Source organism: Pristiophorus japonicus, chromosome 8, assembly GCF_044704955.1.
Source record: "Pristiophorus japonicus isolate sPriJap1 chromosome 8, sPriJap1.hap1, whole genome shotgun sequence".
Lineage (NCBI taxonomy): Eukaryota > Metazoa > Chordata > Chondrichthyes > Pristiophoridae > Pristiophorus > Pristiophorus japonicus.
In genome coordinates, this window is record NC_091984.1 from 125308073 (window position 1) to 125333930 (window position 25858).

Consider the following 25858-nt stretch of genomic DNA (forward strand, 5'->3'; position numbering starts at 1 on the left):
AAAACTTGGGAGACTTCCAGTTATTGGTTCACCTTTTTAAAGAAACTTCAGCCACCTAATTAAGGGTTTCTTCTCCTCACTCCAAAACCCCCTTCCACTAAACCATCTTTCTCTGCTTAGTGGGCAGCACTCGCGCCCCCAAATCACAACCAACATCATTAAAACAGATTATCTGGTCATTTCCACATTATTGTTGGTGGGAGCCTGCTGTGCACAATTTTGACTGCCGCGGTTCTTACATTGCAACAATGGCTCTTTCGAAGAAGAGCAGTGGCGTTCTCCCCCGGCATCCTAGCCAATAGTTATCCCTCAACCAGCATCGCTAAAAAAAAAGCAGATGCTGTTTCTGGGAAATTGGCTGCCATGTTTCCTACATTACAGACAATGATCCCTTTAATTATTTTTTGTGTGCACGGCCCTTTAACGGCCTGGACCACCAATCACTATCTAGTATTCTCATTGATAATAATGGGAGCTCTGTTTGTACGGGCTCCCATTACTTTCAATGAGAATACCCCACTAAAACAAGAAACACAGCACAATTAACAAAAAAAACACCTCACATATTTAAAATTAATTGAAATTAAAAGTAATTAAATGCGTGGCTCATTCAAATTTCTGCGCATGCACGTTTTTTTCCATTGCGAAGCCAACAAGCGGCCTGCGCGGGACCTCCAGACTGCTGCACCGCCGTGAAGTGCAACGGGCACAATGACTCTTCACAAGTACTTCATTGGCTGGGCAGTGCTTTGGGACGTCCCGAAGTTACAAAAGACGCTATATAAATGCAAGTCTTTCTTTCTTATTGTTTCAGCCAGACCCTGTTTGACGGGCATTTCATTGCAAACATGGTCCCGCCTACCACAGATCAGTTCCAACGCAAAGCTGACAATGCACTGACCTTTGCCCTCTCCCCTTCTCTTTCTCTTCACCCAATTTCAAGCTGGGTTGCTAAACATAGAGTTAAACAAAATGAAGTAGCTGTTTTTTACTATAATTGGCTCTAATGCGGAGGGGAGTTGGGCAAAGATCAGCCAGATTTCCTGCTCCTGATCACCATCTAGTGACAACGCTCCACCCTCACCCCCTCCAGTGCGGAAAAGTGCGTGCAGCGGGGATTTCAGGTTGAGGACAGGATTAGGCTCAGCTGTGATGCCCTACATGGGAGAATAACAGGGTAACACACAATGCCACGGCTCTGTGTGATGTCTGGCCTCGAGTGCCCATGGAAGGATTTGCAGCGGAAAGAAAGACTTGCATTTCTACAGCGCCTTGTTTGACCATGGGACGCCCCAAAGCACTTTGCAGCCACCAAAGTACTTTTAAAGTGTAGTCACTGTTATAATGCAGGAAAAGCAGCAGCCAATTTGCACACAGCAAGATCCCAGAAACAGCAATGCGACAATGACCAGATTATCTGTTTTTGTTACGTTGGTGAGGGATAAATATTGGCCAGGACACTGGGGATAACTCTCCTGCTCCTCTTTGAAATAGTGTCATGGCATCTTTTACATATACCGGAGAGGTTGGAAGGGACTTGGTTTAACGTCTCATCCAAAATACGATACCTTCAGAGGAAAGATGACTAGATTTGTGCTCAGATCTCTGCAGTGGATCTTGACCCACGATCTTCTGACTCAGAGGCGAGTGTGCTTTTAACTGAGCCATAACTGACACCCATGAGCAACTATTACTAAGTTAATTGACATGCCAAGTGTTGATCTCAGTCACCTAATGGGGGCATATAGAGCTGTCTATAAGGGTGATGAGCTCATTACTATTGCAGCTCATCCTGAGACAGCAATTTCTTCTTGCCTGTCTTACTCACAATGGTGGACAGATGGCGCTGCATGCCCTGGTAGCTGGCTGAATCCTAGCAACCTTCCTTTGCACAGCCATCATCAATTCACAAAGTTAGTTTAAACACTGAAGTTTATTTTGCAAATTGGAAGGGTGGCAGCAACGCCGCGACAACCTGTTACACCGTGAGGCGTAAGTCAAGGAATTCTGCCCATGGCCCTTCACACGCAGAGCTCCTAATTCTCCCGTGGGCAGGCGCTGAGCTGAGGCCAATTGTTTTCCCCACAGAGAAGGTGAAAAGCAGCCCGTTGTCAAGTGTTTCCTGGCATCTGGCTTCATAGCAACATTGGCAAGGGCCCAAGAGCAGGCTTTGTGGCTGTCTGTGGCTTTCAAAGATGCATGGCTGAAAACAATTAGGGAAAAATGGAAGAGAAAAACACACACACACATGCACGCAGACACACACACAGACACACACAAACATACACACAGACACGCACAAACATACACGCAGACACACACAACACGTACACACAAACATACACACAGACACACATGAACATACACACAGACACGCACAAACATACACACAGACACACACAACATGTACACACAAACATACACACAGACACACAAACACAACACATACACAGAAACACACATATAAATTAAAATGTACACACACACATACACACACGCAAACACATACACAGAAACACACGTACAAATGTACGCACAAGTACACACACAGACACACAAACATACACACAAACATACTCACACAAACACATACACACACAAACACAAATGTACATACACAAACAAGTACATCCACACACATGTACACAAACATGTACACACATACATACACATACATACACACAAACGCACACACTTTTATACACAGGATCACACACATATGTAGACACACACCAGAAACCTCCTTAAGTGTGAACACTCCCAGAACCTCTCTGATTAGGAATATGTTGTTGTGCTGACATTGCAGTCAGTCCTCAGTTCTTTAGCTATGAGCTGTAGCACAGCAGTGACTTCTGCAGGTTTTATAGCACCAATACGCACTGACACCCAGCACTTAAGAGAAGTGTGTAAAACAAAAACTGTAAAAGAAAAGCTGTTTGAAATCTAGAATGTTTAAAAACCAATGGCTTTTTGAAGGGAGACGAGGGCAGTATGGTGCAATGTGTGTGAGGACATTATGATTACTTTATGATGCCACCTTTACTGGTTGAGGCAGAAACTGTGTCAACATTCAAGATTAGATTGGATAGGTGAATGAAGGAAAAGGGCTTGAAGAGGTATAGGAACAGGGTGGGTAACTGTGATTAGAACTACTTGCTCGCATGGAGGGTAAATGATGACACGGATTGTTTGGGCCGCATGGCCTATTTGATGTTGTAAACTTCTATGCATTTCTACTTCTATGTATCACTTGTCTGATGCACGTATCCTGATCAGCAACATGTAAAAAGGCATTTTTATAGCACAGAGGCATGAAAGTCTGGACACAGTGGAGCAAGGGGGAGATAATTAGTGACTTGCTGTTATAAATTTAGGGTCTTCACCATATTCTCAGGTTCAGCATCACCAAGCACTGCCATAAGTGGACCTCATGTCCCCTACAATCTGGAGAAAGCCTTTACCGCCCGATATTTAGTTATACGATAGCATGACCAAGGGCCTATAACATTAACACCCAAACCCTTCACTGTGTGCAGTGGATACTGTATGTAAGGGGGTAAAAAGTACACTTGAGTAAGAAGCATAAGGAAATGGTATGGAATCAGGTTAAAGGGAATTAGGTTAAAGGGAATGGCTTCGCTTGTATGTTTATCTTTAAAAACTGCAGACCAAGCTGAAAAAGCCAGAGCAAGGTTAAGACTGTGGGACAACACATTCCAATAGACTGAGATGCTATGGGAGATGGACAGGTTGGAAACCAGGCAGCAGCCAGTCTGATAAAGGTCAACAAATCAATGTAACTTTGCTGATAGCATTAGGCTATGTAGGAGGGTCGCACAACTCGAAAAACTGTATAATTGTAATTATAAAACCTCTGATCAGAGAAGTGTTCATCGGAACCCTTCCCTAGCATGCTTGAATAAAAACCGGTTGAACCGAAGTTTTTGTCTGAGTGATTCCGTGGTCGCTATACGAGAGGGCGGGTGTCGAGTCCTTATATCAGGGAGTCCACCTCGAGTCACAGCTGACATGCAGTTGGTTGGGAGCTGCACCTCCTCCCACCCAAAAAAAACATACGTGAAGGAAGATTCTCATGGGTCAGCTGATTTCAAGTGCATTCTGCTTTCTTTTTGGAAAATGTCTGAAAGGCACTCTTGCAAGATAAAGCACCTGTGTAAACTAATTTTACATAAAAGACATAAATGAACTTTGACCATTCACTACAGGATAAAATTACCCCAGACTGGCTTTTCTAGAGAGAGGTGAACAGACAAAGCTGATTACTAACCTATCCCTCTGCTAATTGGGTCGAGGATTAGCTCACCGGCTGCCAATCAAATCAGAGAATGAGAACCCTCCCCTTGGTGTGAAGGCTATGGCACCCGCATTGCCTGCTTTAATTAAGCCTCTACCCATCTGTCACTAGAAGTTTTAGATGAAGATCATTCTAACATTAAAAGGTGCAAACAGGTTTGGGATCTGCTGATTGGTCTCCCACTGTCTCAAAACTGGCGCGGTACATCAGAATGCACATTAATTCCAGTTTGCAGCTAAAAGAGGAATTTCAATGAGATATAATACTGTTTTAAAGAGATTTAACACATAATATATGAATAATATTGGCACAATGAGCTGACCCATGAGAATCTTCCTTCACGTATGTTTTTTTTTGGGTGGGAGGAGGTGCAGCTCCCAACCAACTGCATGTCAGCTGTGACTCAGTGGGCAGAACTCTCGCCTTTGAGTCAGGAGATTGTGGGTTCAAGTCCACTCCTGAGACTCGAGCACATATCTAGGCTGGCATTCTAGTGCAATACTGCAGCAGAGCTATACTGTTGGAAGTGCTGTCTTTTGGATGAGATGTTAAACTGAGGACCAGTCTGCCTTCTCAGGTGGATGTAAAAGACCCCACAGCACTATTCAAAGAGCAAGGGAGAACTCTATTCCTTGGATATAGACTTGGTTTCCTGCCAGCCTTTTCGGTTACCCAGGCAGGGTTTGCAAAGGCTGATATATTTAACGTATTAAATTGAAGTGTGCGTTTTGTTGAACACTCATTATAAAAAAAAAGAAAGACTTGCATTTATATAGCGCTTTTCACGACCTCCGGATGTCTCTAAGCGCTTTCCAGCCAATGAAGTACTTTTGATGTGTAGTCACTGTTGTAATGTGGGAAACGCGGCAGCCAATTTGCACACAGCAAGCTCCCATAAACAGGAATGTGATAATGACCAGATAATCTGTTTTTTGTTATGTTAATTGAGGGATAAATATTGGCCAGGACACCGAGGATGACTCCCCTACTCTTCCTCAAAATAGTGCCATGGGATCTTTTACGTCTGCCTGAGAGATTCAGACGGGGCCTCGGTTTAATGTCTCATGTTATAAATACATGCTGTTTTCCTGTATAGGTATTTTCAATGTTAAAGGTGTGACACTGTGTGACACACAATGGCAGCTATTTTATAGTGAGGGTACATCACCCTGAGATTGCACAATCGGCCAGCGTTCCCACAAATCATTCATGGGGCTTTCTGAAAGAACAATGTCGCTGCCATTTGCTTCTCAGTAATTGAAATTGCTAATGTTCTAAATAAGGGTTTAAACATTTTTTTACAATGCCTATTTCACAGTAACGTGACTGAGTTCTTCCACTGAATTATTTTTTTGGGGTGTCTTTAAATGTCTCCATCAAAGGCCTCAGCCTCTCCCAAAAGCCTGGGCTTACAGTTGGCATTTCTACTTGGAGTGTTGTTCAGTTATGCAGTTTGCTTAGTTTTCCAGGATGGGTTAGTACTGTTCACTCAGCTGTCCTTATATGGATTATTCCTGGAAACCCCAGGGCATTGCTGGAGGACTGACAACCCTACTGCTCTGTGTAATGTATGCACCTGTGAGTATGCTCACAGGTTGGTAGAACTGTTGAGTTGGGAGTGGCTTAGCCAGTCATGTGATGTTCACAAGACTCAATAAAACCCCAGCCAGTTGGGTTCAGGGAATCCACGATGAGGCAGGTGGTTGTGAACCTGGTGGATTAACTGGTAATGTGTAGTGTGATTGTTAAACCTTTCGCTAGTAAACCAATTAGTTCTTAATAGCAATGAGTTGCTATGAATTCTTAAACAAAGACCCCATGAAGCAAATACATTACACGCTGTGACTGCAATACGATCAAGCGACGATTTAGCTCGAGGTGGCGCAGCCCAGATGTGTGCCACAAGGGAACAGATAATATAAGGGTAGCTTTTATTTGAATAAAAAGCCAGCATCTTCAAGATGCAAATGTTGTGGCATGGTTCAAATCACCTGAACTGGTTACCTGGTGGGACGGTAGGTTAAGAAAAGGCCGCCCTAATTGGACAGGACATGTGGTAGTGAGAGGCAGAGACATTATATTTCAGGAAGAATTCAGAGTAATTAAACAGCCTTCAACATTCAGTTCTACACGCATGGTATGTATAATACGACCACGGTCCCGAACATGTGGCGATAGCTTAAGCAGGGCCAGTGACAGACAAAGCATGCAATGAGCTTGTAAATGGAGAGTTATACATACACTGTGACCTTTCTGTGGGTGGTATTAGTGAAGTACAGGTAGCAAGTTGGGAACTCGTAAACGTTAAAATTCATGGTGAGGTTCTCTTCACTGCTCAGAACTCTGCGCACGGCGATGTTCTCGTACTGTAGCATATCCAGGGTCACCTGTGGGGGCAACAGGCACCAATCAGAAACTTCCTTCAAACCAACTAAAAGGGATGATAAAACAACACAGCAGGAGAAACAAACTCTTTGTGGCTGATGTCGGTCCTGGTGATAATTTCTCTGGAGCTTTAGGGATTCTGTTTTTTTTGTTCCCCCTAAAATTATAAACACAGTGAATTTGCCTGCATTGAATGTTCCTACAGGAGGCACTAACCAAGTAGCTTATAGTGAGGGTCAGATAGTTGTCTTTAACTGTGACAGAAACGGTGACTGAGATTCACTAATGGAGGCTGCACTCATACTTGACACTGGAGTAGCACTCTGATTGGAAGCTTTGTATTTTTGCACCTTAGATCAACCTGAAAATTCTCAGTTCCCCATTGTAATAGCGATAGTCAACCACTATTTCTTTAAGAACGTAAGTATATAAGAACATAAGAATTGGGAGCAGGAGTAGGCCATACAGCCCCTCGAGTCTGCTCCGCATTCAATGGCTGATCATCGACCTCAACTTCACTTTCCTGTCCGCTCTCCATATTCCTTGATTACCCTGGACTCCAAAAATCTATCTATCTCAGCCTTGAATATATTCAGAGACACAGCATCCATACCCCTCTGGGGCAGAGAATTCCAAAGATTCACAACCATCTGAGTGAAGAAATTCCTCCTCGTCTCTGGTTTAAATGGCCGACCCCTTATCCTGAGACTGTGCCCCCTAGTTCTAGACTCTCCAGCCAGGGGAAACATCCTCTCAGCATCTACCCTGTCAATCCCCTTCAGAATCTTGTATGTTTCAATGAGATCACCTCTCATTCTTCTAAACTGCAGAGACTATAGGCCCATTCTACACAATCTCTAATCATAAGATTATATTGCAGGAAACTAAGAGCAGTAAAATGAAACTATATTTCAAGGTTATTTCAATACCCAATTCCTTTTTTTGATCTTGCTGTGCAATGTCCTGTTTCCAGCTAGAAGGCACTGGCCTCCGCCAATGTTCTTATGATACCGGTTGCTAAAAATCATTCTGATGCAAGTACAAAGAAATAATTACATTTATATGGCGCCTTTCATGACCTCAGGACATCCCAAAGTGCTTTACACCCAAAGAAGTACATTTGGAGTTTAGTTACTATTGTAATGTAAGAAATGTGGTGGTCAATTTGTGCACAGCAAGCTCCCACAAACAGCAATATGACAATGACCAGATAATCTGGTTTTGTGATGTTGACTGAGGGATAAAAATTGGCCAGGACACCGGGGCTAACTCTCCTGCTCTTCTTTGAAATAGGGCCATGGGATCTTTTACGTCCACCTTAGAGAGCAGATGAGGTCTCATTTTAATGTCTCATCCAAAAGACAGCGCAGTACTCTCTCTATACTGCACTGGAGTGTCAGCATAGCCTTTTGTGCTCATATTTCTGGAGTGGGACTTGAACCCACAACCTTCTGACCCAGAGGTGAGAGTGCTATCCACTGAGTCTCGGCTGACAAAATGGTAGGGAATATGTCTTCAGGAAAAAAGTTTCATCTCCCGGGGCCGAGAAACCCTGGTCTAGATGAACTAGCACAATCACAGAAGCAGTTTGTCTGATCCCACGCATGGCTTGATGGCCTCTCATTTGGGGCAGATGGAGCTGCTTTTGTGCCAGAGGACAGTTTCTGCAGATTAAAAAATTCTAAGCGAAGAGAACTGAAAGTGGCCAGCAAATGGCTGCTTACTGACCATCCACCCACAGCAGTGACTGACCTTACTCCGGGCCCTGGACGTTGGCTAGCCGACTAGATGGGAACCGCAACTGAGACAAGTATGGCCTTAGCTCAAGCACAAACTGGGTGAATTTACCCTCCACTTCATGAGGTAGTAATATTCTTGACATCATTAGAGAATGGTCCGCCGACTTTCCCAGACCCTAAACAGTTCCTTTAAGTCTAGAAAACTCAGCTTGACTCCCCACTACAAAGAATTTGACAGCACAGAAACAGGCCATTCGGCAGAACAGGTCGATGCTGGTGTTTAGGTGCCACATATATAATATATATATCTGACGAAGTGTCATCGACCCGAAACGTTAACTCTGTTTCTCTCCACAGATACTGTCTGACCTGCTGAGATTTCCAGCATTTTCTGTTTTTAGTCCTCCCACCTTACTTCATCTCACTTTATTAATATATCCTTTTATTCCTTTCTCCCTCATGCACTTATCTAGCTTCCCCTTAAATGCAACTACATACTGATGTGTATTGTATACTTGTATACTGTTATGTACTTGTACTTGTATATTGTTGTATATTAATACATTGTACCTCCAAGAGGAAGCTTATTTTTAACCCATTCTAGATCTACTAGTCTTGATCAACTTCATTCTGAAGGATTATTACAGGATGTCAATGCCATAGGAGGAAACCCAGGGGGTGACTTGATAGCTACAACCCCCAGGCCAAGTGCTTCCAGAGATCAGAGCCTGTGGAAAGGCTCTCTTTTTATTATTCATTCACGGGATGTGGGCATCAGCGGTAAGGCCAGCAATTATTGGCCATCCTTAATTGCCCTTGAGAAAGTGATGGTGAGCAGTCTTACACAACTGAATGTCTTGCTAGGCCATTTCAGAGGGAAGTTAAGAGTCAATCACTTTGCTGCGGGTCTGGAGTCACATATAGGCCAGACTGGGTAAGGGCGGCAGATTTCCTGAAGGACATTAGTGAACCAGATGGGTTTTTATGACAATTCAGTAGTTTCATGGTTGCAATTACTGACATTAGCTTTTTATTCCAGATTGTTTAATTAACTGCATTTAAATTTCCCAGGTCTCTGGATTACTAGTCCAGTAACATAACCATTATGATACCATGCCCCTTAAATTTGAATTAAGTCATTGACTAATAGAGTTCTCCTCACATCCGCACCTAGCATGGTTAAGAACATAAGAACATAAGAAATAGGAGCAGGAGTAGGCCATTTGGCCCCTCGAGCCTGCTCTGCCATCCAATAAAATTATGGCTGATCTGATCATAGACTCAGTTCCACTTCCTTGCCTGCTCTCCAAAACCCTTTACTCCCTTATCGCTCAAAAATCTGTCTATCTCCGCCTTAAATATATTCAATGACCCAGCCTCCACATCTCTCTGGGGCAGAGAATTCCACAGATTTACAACCCTCAGAGAGAAGAAATTTCTCCTCATCTCAGTTTTAAATGGGCAGCACCTTATTCTGAGACTGTGTCCCCTGGCTGTTTTTAATCAGAGTTTAGCACACACTGCGTGACAATCTGTATCTAGAGTATTGGCCCAGGAGAGCTCTTGCTCTCTCTTTCTAGAGGAGGCAGGTCCTGAGTTTATCAAGGGAATTATGCGAACTCATTAGCAAAATAAAGTCCCAGCTCTAGCTGGTATAAGATCTGCCTTTCATAAGTGGTTGGTTGAAGACAGCTCTGGCAAGGGTTCGCTACCACAAGACTCGTCTTGGCTCAAATTGCAGCTCAAATGCTCCAACACCCAATCAGGGGGCAGAACTGCCAGTCAGTGCTACATTTATATCTCAGGCAGTTGATGGAGGCTCAGTGCCAGATGTAAAAAAATAATCTTTATGGTACCGCTGCAATTAAACCTTCTGAAGCATGCAGCGTCAAACAGTGCCTTGACCCAGGGCCAGCACCCATATAGTGCCACGTGCTTTACCCTGTGTGGCAAATCGGAAGAACACTGTACTTAACCAACGTCTCTGCCCTCTATGTGGATACTAAGCTCCACTTTTTGAAAACTAGAATTCATCATTGTAAAAACACAAAAACAGTCCGCAGCAAAGGAGGTGCATACGAAACCAGTGTTTCCATGGAATTAAACCATCATAGCTGTCGCTTGAACCAACGGACTCTTCGTCATCACCTCAAATTACTCTTGCCATAACCACTATCAGTGACAGATGGGTAACCACCAATACTTCATCCAAGTTCAATAACCTTCTTCAGAGAGAGAAACAAAAAGAAAGACTTGGATTTATATAGGGCCTTTCACGACCACCTGATGTCTCAAAGCGCTTTACAGCCAATGAAGTACTATTGGAGTGTAGTCACTGTAGTAATGTGGGAAATGCAGCAGCCAATTTGTGCACAGCAAGCTTCCACAAACAGTAATGTGATAATGATCAGATAATCTGTTTTTGTTATGTTGAATGAGGGATAAATATTGGCCAGAACACCAGGGATAACTCCCTTGTTCTTTTTCTAAATAGTGCCATGGGATATTTTACATCCACCTGAGAGAGGCCTCGGTTTAACGTCTCATCTGAAAGACGGCACCTCTGACAGTGCAGCACTCCCTCAGCATTGCACTGGAGTATCAGCCTAGATTTATGTGCTCAAGTCCCTGGAGTGGGACTTGAACCCACAGCTTTCTGACTCAGAGATGAGTGTGCTACTCACTGAACCACAGCTAACATTATTAAGCCCATGTTTGGATGGATAAAATCATCAGGATAGAATATTTTTGATGGGTGAAGTTCATGCACAAACGTTTAATGAGCTCATACTGCATTCCTGTGAGCTCTGTTTATAAACAGACTTTAACCCATTTACACTAACCTTAGGTGACCAGAAGCTCTACCCGACATAACCTAAATCATTCTGCTGAGCATTTGGCACAGCTCAGGTGGAACAGTACAAATAATTCACACCCCACCGTTACATTCAAAATTGGACATTTCCCTACATTGCAACAGTGACTGCCCTTCAAAAAGTACATAACTGGCTGTGAAGCACTTTGGGACGTCCTGAAGTCATGAAAGGCGCTGTATACTTGCAAGTCTTTTCCTTTTACATCTTACTGAAATGTCAGTGAGAACACTGCTAAAACCCTGCTTACATTATAGCAAAGGAAGCTGCTGGCATGAGCTTCTGACATTGGAATTCTACTGGATGTCTTGGAGCAAGGTAGTCGGTTGCCTCTAATTATTGCTTGCCATCAGAGGTGTCTGCCTTACAGCATCGTGGAATTCTCTCTCTTGTGCACAAGAAAGATTGCTTGTAAATGGGCCCCTGCTGTGTGCTGCCATCATTCAACAACGAGGACATAATTCCCACAAAAAGGATTGAATGTCGCATTTAGAAATGCATTAATTCCCAAAGCAGACAGATTTTATTTGAAAAGGCACATTAATCTCCCCTCCATTTCACTGAATTCCTGATTATATCCGAACCCAATGGGAAGATTGACTCTTGATATCGCCACATGTAATTGGTGTCATTCGCTTCCCACCCATTAGCATGTTGACCCTCCATCATGACAGACATACTAAAGAATGAGAAGGGGCTAACACCAATTTCTTATGCCGATATCAGGAGAGCTAAAGTTCCCCCTTTGATTATTTTAGTATGTCAGTGGACAACACTTAGCATTGCAAAATCTCTGAGGTCAGGGCGGTGAGAATGCAGAGCAAAGCTCCCTTGATTATCTTCTTCTTCTTATCTTTGTATCGAGGATGACTTGCTTCCACCAAAAATGGATGAGTTCACAGGTGTTTCAATGAGTAACCTGATATTCCAGGTCCCGAACTACATATTGAAGGGTGGAAGATGCCTGTGCGTGGATTTTTTTTAACGTGTGGTGGCCTTTGCACACCAGCCACCACATGGGCTTGACAGAGCCAGGTCATGGTCCAGTGGCAAGGATTAACCAAGACGACTGGAGACTAGCTCTCCTGCATGGACCTAGTGCGCGCACATATCTATGCTCCAACAATGTATCTCAGCCCCTACCTTCAGAAGCTCAGCCCCAACTTCACTTCACCAGCCACCCTGTGAGTGTCATTGCCAATTTAGTCCCAAATTAGGGGCAGCTTTATGAGATGGAACTGGGTTCAAAATTACGCAAATTCATCCATTTACGACCGATACACCCAGCCGGCCAAAGAAATGTTCATCCCATTAGTCTCTGCTGGATTTGTGAAATAATCACCTAATCACCAATAAATCCAATAAGGAATTCAGGAAAAACATCTTTACCCAGAGCATACAAAAGCAAAATACTGCAGATGCTGGAAAGCTGAAATAAAAACAGAAAATGCTGGAAATACTTAGCAAATCAGCAGCATCTGTGGAGAGAGAAACCAAGTTAACGTTTCCGTTAACTGTTTCTCTCTCCACACATGCTGTCTGGCTTGCTGAATGTTTGCAAAATTTTCTGTTTTTACCCAGAGCATGGTCAGAATGTGGAACTCACTACCCATGGGGAAGTTGAGGCAAATAGCACAGAAACATTTAAGGGGGAGCTAGATAAGTGCATGAGACAGAAAAGATTAGAAGGATATGGTGAAAGGGTTAGGTAAAGTAAAGTGGTAGGAAACTCGTGTGGAGCATAAACACCGGCATGGATCAGTTGGGCTGAATGGCCTGTTTCTGTACAAGACATTTTTTGTATCACCAGCAGTTTAATTCAGTGCCAGGTGGGCACAACTGAACAATGGACCGATTACTGAATTTTATGAGGTCTTGGAGGATCCACAACCGAGAAGGATGCTGACCCCCCCCAGCAATTTAGGGATGGTTTTAGGGATGGGCAATAAATGCTGGCCTTGCCAGCGATGCCCACATACCGAAACGAATAATTAAAAAAAATTCTATGAAGTTCCTTGCTGACTGACATCACCGGCATGGCTCCTCAGATAGAGAATAAAAAATGAACGTTCCAACCCGGCATGTGACAGGACTATGTTACACGGAAAGTTCTCCACAATCCCACCCACACTGACCTGTCAGAAAATGAACCCATTTTATTTCCATACCTAGAATAATCCAGTTATAAATCCGATTCTCTAGCTGTGCCCTCAATTTCCAGGCCTCCCCCCGTAAAGGAGTTCACACCATGGTTGGATACAGTCCCGTGGGGGCTGGGCTGGGCTGGGCCAGGCTCATTGGGCTGTATATTCGGTCATCTGCTGCCCCTGTTAGCACCCCAGAGGGGCGGCAATGGCGGCAGTAAACACTTCCAGGTGGGCGGCTAGCTTCCAGCTCCACGCCAGGACATTTGGTGTCGGTTTTGACAGGGCGCGGAACATTACCACCCGGAAGAGGCAAGCCGGTGTGCAACGCCCCTGGTTGCAACACCGGCTTGATTTTTGGCTGCCGCCTGATCCGTAGCGCTCCGTAGAGCACCGTGCTGGGATGGCCTATGAAAGCCGGCGTTCTGAGCTGTAGCGGCCACAGTGAGGTAAGTAATGTCCACCTCGGGTAAGTGTGATTGGTTTTTATTTAATTTTTTTTGCGATTTAAGTTGTGATGGCATAAGTTATTTATTGGAAATGTTTTTGGTGTGTTTTTTTCAGGTGTGTTTTCCCCCCAGGCCTCTCTTAGAGCGCTCCGAGACTGGCTGTTTAACTCGGGATTTTCGCATGCTCAGCCGGCCTAGTGCCCTAAACGAGGTGTGTAACGCCTCCCTTAGCGCTCCGCCCTACACTCAGGGCCCAGCTGATGAATTTTGCCAACTGAGGCTCAAATTTGACCGCCCCGCCGCCATTTCTGCCCTGAAATGAGCAGAACCAAAAATACAGCCCCCTGTCTAGTGACCATTGTTCACGTGAGCTCATTCAATGAATATTGGCAGGTCATTCCAACACGGGGCTTCACAGTTAAGTCTAATCTATGTCCTTGACCACATGCCTACACATCTCAATAGGAGTCTCTAGATGGTTTACTTCCCGATCCTCAGCTGCTGAACCTTGCTGCCTCAAAAATAAAATTTACGTAGCAACTACTTTCGCAAGAGCAGAAAATTCACCTGATTTTTTATAAATTCTCCTTAGCGTCTGAAGGGGCCGAGGCCAGCTGTAGCATTCCTACAATGACCTGCCTTTCATCAGTTAGTTCAGTGCAAACATTGTCTATGTGGCTGAACATCAAATCTGTGCTGTCACCTCATTCTGTGCAGTCTCAATCCCAGCCCACGGAACTTGTTCCGCCATTTTGTTAGCCATGGTAATCAGTGTAATCCCAATTTGTTGCCCCTTTTCTAGAACCCACGACCCCTGTGTAAGTATCTATCTCTGTTGTAAAAGGTCCAATCGATTCTTTATCTATTCTTCCGAGTCAGCACACCTCAGTTTCTCAGAACCCTTTGCGTGAAGAATTACTTTTAGTTGGATTAGTTATAATTTTAATATCACGTCCCCTTGGTCTAGAGAGACGTGTTGTTCTCTGTCGACACGGTCAGTTGTCTTCATGATTTAAAATGTGAGCTAAGCTCATGCAGTCTCTCATCAGAATCAAGTCTTGTCGTCGCAGGTATTATCCTGGTGGACAATCTCTGGATTTTCTCCAAGGGCAATATCGCCGTACTGATTACTGAATATGGGTAGGTACATACACACGCTCGTACAAGTCAGGATGATGTGTGACTTGGAGGGGATCTTCGATGTGATGGTGTTCCTCTGACATTTCTGCCCTTGTCCTGATCACAAGGAAGGGAGATGTTGTCAAAGTAACCTTGGTGAGTTGCTGCAATGTATTCTGTAGATTGTACACAGTTTAAAAAAAAAGAAAAAAGATTCCATTACCCCAGGGCTGACATGCTCATCTTGACGTATAAAATTCTGAAGGGTTGGACAGACTGGATGCGGGGAGGATGTTTCCCCTGGCTGGGAAGTCTAGAACAAGAGGTCACAGTCTCAGGATACGGGGTAGGAAATTTAGGACCGAGATGAGGAGAAATCTTTTCACTCAGAGGGTGGTGAACCTGTGGAATTCTCTATCACAGAAGGCTGTGGAGGCCAAGTCACTGAATATATTTAAGAAGGAGATAGATAGATTTCTAGAAACAAAAGGCATCAACGGGTATGGGGAAAAAATGGGAATCTGGTGTTGAGATAGAGAATGGCGGTGCAGGCTCGAAGGGCCGAATGGCCTACTACTGCTCCTATTTTCTATGTTGGTGAGAAGACAAATGCAAAGTCACTGGTCACCATCACCTCTGATCTGAGTTGGGGCCCTCTGGGAGATGCAGTACTGAAGGGTGTGTTTTACTTGTGATGTTGCACACCACTTGGCGGCTTGTTACTGAGCTGCATTATAAAAGGCCTCTGGGCCTGTCGTTGCTCTTTTCGAGAGAGTGATGGACAGTCACACTAGAGAAGGTGAGAAGGCCTCCTGTAAATGGGATTAAATCAGTGCTCAATGTGGCTAGATGACACAAGGGCAACAATTGAAATCCAAAAGGCACATAGCTTACCTCTCGACCCAGGTAAGATCCCTCTTCTTCAAAGATCAGTGCCAGATACTGCACACTGTTGACAGCAAAGAAGTTCTGTATCTCTGCCATGCTAGAATCGAAGAAAGAAAAATTATACATATGGAACAAATCACTGAATTAAGGTGGCTACAAAAAGGCTGCAGTATTATTAAAAAGGGAAGGGTATTAATTCAATTTGCCACAAATCTGAAAATGCATCATGAGGAAGGTCATAGAATCATACAGCAGCTTAAAGGAAACACTGCCGTCACACATCACGCCTGTGCTCACTGGCCTACATTCGCTCCCAGTCTGGTAATCCTTCGATTTTAAAATTCTCACCCTTGTTTTCAGATCCATCCATGGCCTCGTCCCGTCCCTATCTCTGTAATCTCCTCCAGCTCTACAACCTTCCGAGATCACTGCACTCCTCCAATTCTGGCTCTTGCGCATTCTCGATTTTCATCGCTCCACCATTAGTGGCCGTGCCTTCAGCTGCCTAGGCTCCAGAATTTCATCCCTAAACTTCTCCGTCTCTCGACCTCTCTAAGCTCCTTTAAGACGCTCCTTAAAACCTACCTCTTTGACCTAGCTTTTGGTCGACTTTCCTAATATCTCCTTACGTGGCTCAGTGAAGCACCTTGGGATGTTTTACTATGTTAAAAGCGCTAGATGTGCAAGTTGTTGTCGCTGTTGGATGCTGCTGACACTGATCATTTTCCAAATTCACGCTCCCAGTGTCCGCACTCTCAGGCCAGGCATGGGTTAGATTAAGTATAGTTTACTCTGCCCTCCGCAGCTTTAACCCAACCACAGAAGATCACCCCCATACTGCACAAATATGACATTTCCATTTCTGTTTCCCGCACCAAGCATCCTTGTGGCTTCCCTGAGTAGGAACTCGGAAGTTGGATTAAGGTTAGTGCTGTGGGTTCACAACCCCTACTCGGAATATGCTGAGAGACTGCCCCAAACTCAATCCACGTAGGACCTTCAGAGCTAGCCGGCAGAGCACTGCCTGGGCTGGATTCAAACGTAGGTCGCAGCAGTAAAAGACCCGTGAGGTTCCCACTTGTTCAAATATGACAATCTCAGCCTTCTTCCGCCACCAGCCGACTCGAGGATTCTTTTCTTGGGCAAAGGGCTGAGCTGGAATTCTGGGGTCACCCAGCTGACAGATGGTGAAAGGGCAATGCTGCTCCACTGGATTTCTGCACGCCTGCAATGCAACAACTGTCAAACCACGACTGAGCAAGAAGACTTATTCTCCGTCTGACACTTCCATGACCTTTGTCCCCCACGGGGCGACCCCCATTTATTAAAACATCAACCTCTGCTTCCTCCTACAGCAAACCCATTTAACACCTAGAAAGCCAGACAAATGTAGGCTCCTTTCAGAATCTCAGCACTGACCTTTGCCCCTTAAGCCACTACATCAGCAGGATAATGACAGATTGAAACTCATTTCTCTCGTGACTTTTATTAATACTGACTTATCTTAAACCATTTTGCACAGGAGATCCATACCCACCCCCCCACCGCCAACACCACACCCCAACCTTCGCCCTCCCTCCCCCCCACCCACCCACGCTAACAATATTTTCCCAGCTGAGAGGGCAGGAGGTAAGTCACTGAATAACTGTATTGTCCCTAGTAGAAGTGAAGGGCACTGCAGTTTATTCCTGACTCCCACATTGTTTCAAGTTTTGTATGGTATCTGTTGATTTGCTCGAACACTCCCACATCCCCATCTTTGAAGCGCAAGTCCCTAACAAAATCTTGGGGGGGAAATTGTGGTCGGAGGTTTCCTTTGTACGAACGCCTCCACCTGCAAAAAATTTACGAAAGTACCTGGTGGTCATGGAGGAACATAGGATTCTAGTCAGAAGCCTAGATTCGCTGCGCAGCGCACAGGACAATGTCTTTGAGGTACGTATGGAGAAGCTGGGATCACGTGCGCCTGGACCGCCAATTAGTATACAGTACAGGTTGAACCTCCCTTGTCCAGAACCCTCAGGACCTGGCCTCTTCTGGATAAGGGATTTTTCCGGACAAGGGGTGGTCACATTAAATTGGATGGTACAGGTACTGAGCAAGTGGATAGCGGGGCTGGCTGGCTTGGGGCTGGGAGTGCGGCAGAGAGATCATGGGGGGGTGGTGGGCGGGGGGGGGGGGGAAGCGGTGAATCGCGGGGTCAAGCCAGCGATTGCGGGTGTCGGCAACGAGAAAGGACTTCAATTTGTTCATGTCGGAGTTCTGTGCTTGCGCCACCCGGTGGCTGGCAATGGTTCTGGACGAGGGGTGGTTCTGGATAAGGGAGTTCTGGATAAGGGAGATTCAACTTGTATTCTCATTGATTAAAAATGGGAACTCCATTTGTGCAAGTTCCCATTACTATCAATGAGAATACACCCGAAAACACCGAAACACAGCACAATAAATAAAATACCTCACATATTTTAAGTTAATTGAATTAAATGTAATTAAATGTTTTAGAAAAAAACAATAGTTTTTGTAATTCTTTTAAATGTCTTTTAATAGGGCTAAAAATAAACTTACCTTAATGAACAAGGTTTTTAATATAAAAATGAATGTTTAAATTTAATTTTTATATGTTAAAAACTCTTACGCTAGTAAAAGTAAGCTATACAACTGCTTTTACCAAGCGTAAAATTTTGAAGGACATTCGCTGGACATGAGTTGGACAAATAGCCCAATCTCTCCTGTGCGGATGTCCTTCTCCCGGGGATGCGGAGGATATGTCAAGAGAAATGTTGACAGATCGGAAAAGCAGGTTTTCGGCGCATGCGCCTTGCGCACCAAAAACTGGCCTTTGTGAGGCCTTGTCGGGTCGGTGCACACTTTGTGCGAACCCGGCAAGGCCGGAATTTTTGGCCCATTAATTCCTTCCCATCCTGGTCGTTTCCCTTGGTATGGCCCCACTCTCCCTTTGCTCTATCAAGTAGAAGGGGTACAGACATTTTAGCATTTCTGGCACACAGCAGGTTTATCCTTCGATCGCTAGATCTGCCTCACATCATGCTCTACAATGTGTCACTTTCTTCTGCCAGAACCATCCACTATGCCAGGATCATCCTGGAATGCAAAGATAACTCCCGGCTTCTTTTCTCCACTACCAACCGTCTCCTTAAACCCCTCTCCTCTGTCCCCCCGCCCATCCTCACCAATAACAGTACATGTGAGGAGCTCATGGATTTCTTTGTCACTCTCCATTCAGCTAGAACCGCAGCACCCCCTCCATTCCCCTTGCCCACCACGCCAAACCCACCCCCACATCCCATACCTATCTGATCACAGCTAGAACATCTCTAGTAACGGCTTCTCTTCCAGCCCTTCGCATGACCATTTCCGAAGTCCCGCAAAAATCTATCCTTGACCCACTTCATTTATCTTGCTGCTTTTTGCGACACAATCCACAGACATGGGTTCAGGTTCCACATGTACACTGATGACACCCTGCTCTACCTCTCCACCACCTCTCTTGTGCTGTCAGATTCTTTAACCAACATCCAGTCTTGAAAGAGCCCCAATTTCCTCCAGTTAAACATTGGGAAGAGTGAAGCCATTGGTTTTGACCCCCGCCACACACTCCGTACCCTCGCCAACGACCCCATCACCCTTCCCAGCCACGGTCTCAAGCTAAACCAGATTATGCATCCTTGGTGCCTTATTTGACCCCAAGCTGAGCTTCGGACCCCATATCCTCTCCGTCATCAAGATCCACCATAACATCGCCCACCTCCATCCCTGCCTCGGTCCATCTGCTGTTGAAACCCTGTCAATGGCTTTTGTTACTTCCAGACTCAACTATTCCAATGTTCTGGCTCAAAGGGCCGAATGGCCTACTCCTGCACCTATTTGCTATGTTTCTATGTTTCTTCTGGCCAGCCTCCCATCCTCCGTCAAATCTAGCTCATCCAAACCTCTGCTGCTCACATTCTAACACACATGTCCATCAACCCTGACCTTGGCTGACCTACATTGGCTGCCAATCTTCCCACGCCTCAAATTTGAAATGATCACTCTGTGTTTAAATCTCTTCATGGCCTTGGCCCTCAAAACCTCTGTAACCTTCTCCCGCCCTACAAGCCCCCACCCCCACAGAGTTCTCCATTCCCGGACTCTGGCCTTTTGCGCATCTTCTTCTTGGAAAATAAAAGGAGTCCAGCAACATCCCTGGGGTACACCTTGATCCAGTCCAAGTCGCTGCCATTTACCTCAGTCCTCTGCCCCCTAGCCATGTCTCCATCCTAGTGGGCACATTCCCTTCAATATCATTCGCCTTTATTGTTGCAAGAGCAAAAGTGTAGTTTGCCAAACAAGGCATGCAGTGCCTGAAAGGGTGGTGGAAGCAGTCTCAACAGCAGCTTTTCAAAGCGAATTAGATCTCCACTTAAAAATGCAAAAATGTGCATGACTCTGGGGAAAGAGCAGGGGAGTGGGACTAAGTGTAGCCCTATCAGAGAGTTGGCACTGACACGATGGGCTAAATGGCCTCCTTCTGTGCTGTACAATTCAATGACATCTACCTACAGTTGTCCCCAGTCTGAGAGGTGGGGTGTGGATGATGTCGCAAAGGAATCCCCCCACCGCGCGCCCCCCACCCCCGGTTTCCAATCATGATTGCTACATTCTGACCTCCTGCTGGAAGTGCACGTGCGGGTGGCAGTGTAAAGCATGACTGTGTGATACCCTGCAGTCACAGGCTAGACTCACACTGTATGTTATGGCCACATAGGCAAGGGGCTGAAGGGCTCAGGAAAGAAGAAATAAAATACAAGCGGCATAGAATACAAGAGCAGGGGGCTTATGCTCGAACTGTATAAAACACTTATTAGGCCACAGCTGGAGTATTGCGTGCAGTTCTGGTCACCACATTAAGGAAAAATGTGATTGCACTAGAGAGAGTACAGAGGAGATTTACGAGGATGTTGCCTGGACAGGAGAATTTTAGCTATGAGGAAAGATTGGTTAGGCTGGGGTTGTTTTCTTTGGAACAGAGGAGGCTGAGGGGAGACCTTATTGAGGTGTATAAAATTATGAGGGGCCAAGACAAAATGGATAGGAAGGACCTATTTCCCTCAGCAGAGAGGCCAAGAACCAGGGGGCATAGATTTAAAGTAGTTGGTAGGAGGTTTAGAGGGGATTTGAGGGAAATCTCTTCACCCAGAGGGTGGTGGGAGTCTGGAACTCACTGCCTGAAAGAGTGGCAGAGTTAGAAAGCCTCAGCACATTTAAAAAGTGCTTGGATATGCACCTGAAGTGCCATAACCTGCAGGGCTCCGGACCTACGCGATGGGCCGAAATGGCCTCCTTCTGTACTGTAGATTTCTATGATTCTATGAAAATAAAACCAAATCACATCTGAATACATCAATGGAAGAATTCCCAAACTTATTACCAGGATCAACATATTACAGTGTGAAGGGACCTGGGGCTAGATTTTCCATTATTTTTGCATGCATACAGCCCATTTAACCTCAATTTTAACGCTGAAATGAGGTGTAACGCCCATATATCGCCCATTTAGGCGCAAAATGGAAACTAATGCCCATTTCTCGGTCACTTATCGGCGAGCGTTACTTTCGGCAAGTACGTAACGCCGATAAAAAATAATACCGCCCGCCCACTTTTTTAGGGTGGAAAGATCTGAATGGGCGATACCAACACCCATAATATCGGCGAGCATTATTTTCAGCACGTAATTAATGCCGAGATTTATTAATACCGCCAATCCACTTTTTTTGTCGTAAAGATCACAGTTACCGAAACTAACGCCCAGTATATCGCCCATCCTTACTTTCGACACCTCACGCACATCTCGCCGACAATATCGCTCGCGAGAAAACCGCTGGGAAAAAGTTGAACTGACCGGAATTACTCACAGCGGTATGGGCCCCATTTTCTCTGGTCGCATCATTTAAAAGGCTGATCTGCTTCAACTTCGGGGGAGTTTGGATGTACTCTGGAGGTGTTTTGAGGTGATGTGAAAATCTGAACAAACATCTTATTATACTGTGGACGATTGGAATTTACTTTAGGTGTCTTAGTGGGGACATTCATTGTTTGTGAACAATCGGTGTAAAACAGATAGCTATTGGAATGGGGCCTGTCATTTCTCACCCTCTCGATGGCCATGCACATGCTGCAGACCAGAGATGGCAGAAGGTACATTCGACAGCATCATGTGCCCAATGTAAGACGGGCCAGACTGATGAGGAGGACCAAATATTACATCCCCCGCACTTACAGGGAGAAGCAGTCTTACCTCAAATTGTCTGACACCGCCTGCCTTCGGAGACTGCGCTGCCACAAAGAGGTCATCAGGTGAGTTATGCCAGCTTATCAGGGGGGATCTGCAGCCTGCCAGCACCATCAGGACTGCACTGTCCGTCGAGGTCAAGGTCACCGCGGCACTTTCATTCTACGCATCGGGTTCCTTTCAGGCCTCAGCTGGCGACATTTGTGGTATATCTCAGGATGCCACACATTGCTGGATTAGACAGGTCACTGAAGCCCTGTATGCACGCAGGATGGACTTTATCAGCTTCCCTATGACCAGGGAGGCTCAGACGGAGAGGGCTTTAGGATTCTACAGAATTGCTAACTTCCCCAAGGTGCAGGGAGTAATAGACTGTACGCACATCGCGAAGCAGGCACCTTTTCAGGATGCAGAGGTTTTCAGGAACCGCAAGGAATTCCACTCCCTGAATGTACAACTCGTTGTCGACCACCAGCAAATCATTATGGCAGTGAATGCTAAATTTCCGGGCAGCATCCATGATGCTCACATCCTGTGTGAGAGCACTGTATCTGATATGTTTACCAATCAGCCACAAAGTCAATGCTGGATGCTTAGTGACAAAGAACATGGCCTCGCCACCTGGCTGATGACCCCCCTGTATGACACCCACACCAAAACTGAGAGGCAAACTTTTTGTATTCACTATGTAACTATATACGATGCACCACCTGAGGGCGTTGCTGTTGGAGGCCCCAGGGGTTTCTTGCCCTGGTGCGCAGGGGCATATAAAAGGCAGCCAGCCATGCTGCCCCTCAATTACAGTCATATTAAATGGACTGAAGTCACACAGCTCTTACTCACAGTACAGGGCCTCGTGGAGTTATTCGATGGTATTTGCAGACATAATAACTGCCGACGGTTTACAGATCACAAACTTTTATGCAGTCATGGCTGCCGTTGGTGTTTTAGAAAAGTATGCAGAGGGTGAAGATTGGGAAGCCTTTATCAAGCGGCTTGACCAGCACTTTGTGGCCAACGACCTGGACGGCGAGGCACTGGAAGGAAAACGCAGGGCGATTCTTTTGACCAGCTGTGGGTCCACGGTCTACGGCCCCATCAGGGATCTGCTTGCACCAGTGAACCCAACAGAGAAGTCATACGTAGAGCTGCACACGCTGATTAGGGAACACCTCAAACCAACGGAGAGCATCTTAACGGCCAGGTATCGCTTCTACACACACTACCGTCCGGAGGGCCAGGACGTGGTGAAGTATGTCGCCGACTTAAGATGGCTCGCGGTACCGTGTAAATTCGCGGGATTTTTGAACGATGCGTTGCAAGACGCTTTTGTGATGGGCATAGGCCATGAGGATATCCTTTGGCATGCCACTGGCTGCCGAAACCATTGACCTGAAGAAGACCATCACCATAAGCCAGGCGTTCATGTCCTTGAGTCGTGATACCATACAGATGACTTCCTACCAGAATCTGAGCTCACTGGCAAGTACTGTACATAAAATAACGCCGATTGCAGGCAGAACTGTTGAATTAATAAGAATTGTACGGAGCAGAGCCGACATGCCTGCTGCTGCTAGGCCGCCAAGAGGTGTAAATGTGAAATCATTAACACAATGCTGGCGTTGTGGGGGTAATCATGGGGCCCATCAATGTCGATTTAAAGACTATGCGTGCAAAAGCTGCAGAACAAGGGGCCACCTCCAGCGAATGTGCAAACGTACTGCGACTCACCACGTGGCAGTGGAGTCGGCAGAAGAGTCCCGATCCAGCGTGGATCATAAAGGACAAGCTAGAGAGGCAACTCAGCCCAAGAGAGCAGTGTGCGGGGTGCACACCTTCTCCACAAAAAGTCCTCCCATAATGATAAAAGTTAAATTAAATGGCGTTCCTGTATTCATGGAGCTGGACACAGGGGCGAATCAGTCAATTATGAGCCAGAAGGCATTTGAAAGGCTGTGGGGCAACAACAAAGCACAAAGACCAAAGCTGAGCCCGATTCAGATAAAGCTGCGCACTTACACCAAGGAATTGATACCAGTTATTGGCAGTGCGAACATAAAAGTATCCTATGATGGAGAGACACACGAGCTGCCACTGTGGATTGTACCAGGCGATGGGCCAACGCTGCTTGGCAGAAGCTGGATGGGGAAGATTCAGTTGAACTGGGAAGACGTCAAAGTATTATTGTCAGTGGACAATGCTTCCTGTGCTCAAGTACTGAGCAAGTTCCCATCTTTACTTGAACCAGGCATCGGCAACTTCACAGGTGCCAAAGTACAGCTGCACTTGGTCCCCAAGGCACGGCCCGTTCACCACAAGGCTCGAGCGGTCCCCTACATGATGAAGGAGAAAGTGGAAATCGAATTGGACAGACTTCAACGCAAGGAAATCATATCACCAGTCGAGTTCAACGAGTGGGCCAGCCCGATTGTTTTGGTACTAAAGGGCGATGGCAGTCAGAATCTGCGGCGACTACAAAATAACGATCAACCGAGTCTCGTTACAGGACCAGTACCTACTACCCAAAGCCGATGATCTTTTCGTAACATTATCAGGGGGAAAGGTGTTCACCAAGATGGATCTAACCTCCGCTTACATGACCCAGGAGCTGGTTGAGTCGTCGAAAAAATTAACGTGCATTAACACGCACAGAGGATTGTTCGTGTACCACAGGTGCCCATTTGGGATCTGCTCGGCTGCAGCCATATTCTAAAGAAACATAGAGAGCCTGTTGAAATCGGTTCCACGCACCGTCGTATTTCAGGATGACATCCTCATCACTGGCCGCGACACCTCCGAACCCCTGCACAACCTGGAAGAAGTTTTAAATCGACTAAACAGAGTTGGACTCCGGTTGAAACGATCCAAATGTGTCTTCCTGGCGCCAGAAGTAGAATTCTTGGGGAAGAAGATTGCGGAAGATGGCATCAGACCCACGGACTCGAAGACAGAGGCTATCAAGAATGCACCCACAGCACGAAATGTAACGGAGCTGCGCTCATTCCTGGGACTCCTCAACTATTTCGGTAACTTTCTTCCAGGGTTGAGCACCTTGCTGGAACCGTTGCACAAGCTGTTACGCAAGGGAGATGACTGGGCTTGGGGTAAAAATCAAGAGGCCGCCTTTGAGAATGCCAGAAACCTGCGGTGTTCGAATAAGTTGCTGGTATTATATGACCCGTGTAAACGTCTAGTTTTAGCATGTGATGTGTCGTCGTACGTTGTCGGGTGTGTTTTGCAGCAAGCCAATGCAGTGGGCAAGCTCCAACCGGTTGCATAGACGTCCAGAAGCCTATCAAAGGCTGAAAGAGGCTACAGCATGGTCGAAAAGGAGGCGTTACTCTGTGTTTACGGTGTAAAAAAGATGCACCAATATTTGTTTGGACTCAGGTTCAAGTTAGAGACAGACCACAAGCCCCTAATCTCACTGTTTTCGGAAAGCAAAGACATAAACACCAATGCTTCGTTTCGAATCCAAAGATGTCTGCCTACGACTATATGATCCGCCACAGACCAGGCACTGAGAACTGCGCCGATGCTCTCAGCCGACTACTGTTGCCCACCACCGGGGTGGAAACGGTGCAGCCCCCAGACTTGCTACTGGTCATGGTTACCTTTGATAACGAAGAGTCACCCGTAACGGCCTGCCAAATTAAG

The 25858-nt window shown here is 45.8% G+C and overlaps 1 protein-coding gene across 1 annotated transcript in view; it reads right to left on the reverse strand.

The window, feature by feature from the left end:
• qsox1 (quiescin Q6 sulfhydryl oxidase 1) overlaps nucleotides 1–25858 on the reverse strand; it is a 175188-nt gene that overhangs the window by 71588 nt on the left and 77742 nt on the right. The window contains exons 5-6 of the mRNA XM_070886224.1: nucleotides 15919–16009; nucleotides 6557–6702 (exon numbers count right to left, since the gene is read on the reverse strand). Of these exons, the coding sequence (XP_070742325.1) occupies nucleotides 6557–6702; nucleotides 15919–16009 (237 nt within the window). The remainder of the gene's footprint in view (nucleotides 1–6556; nucleotides 6703–15918; nucleotides 16010–25858) is intronic.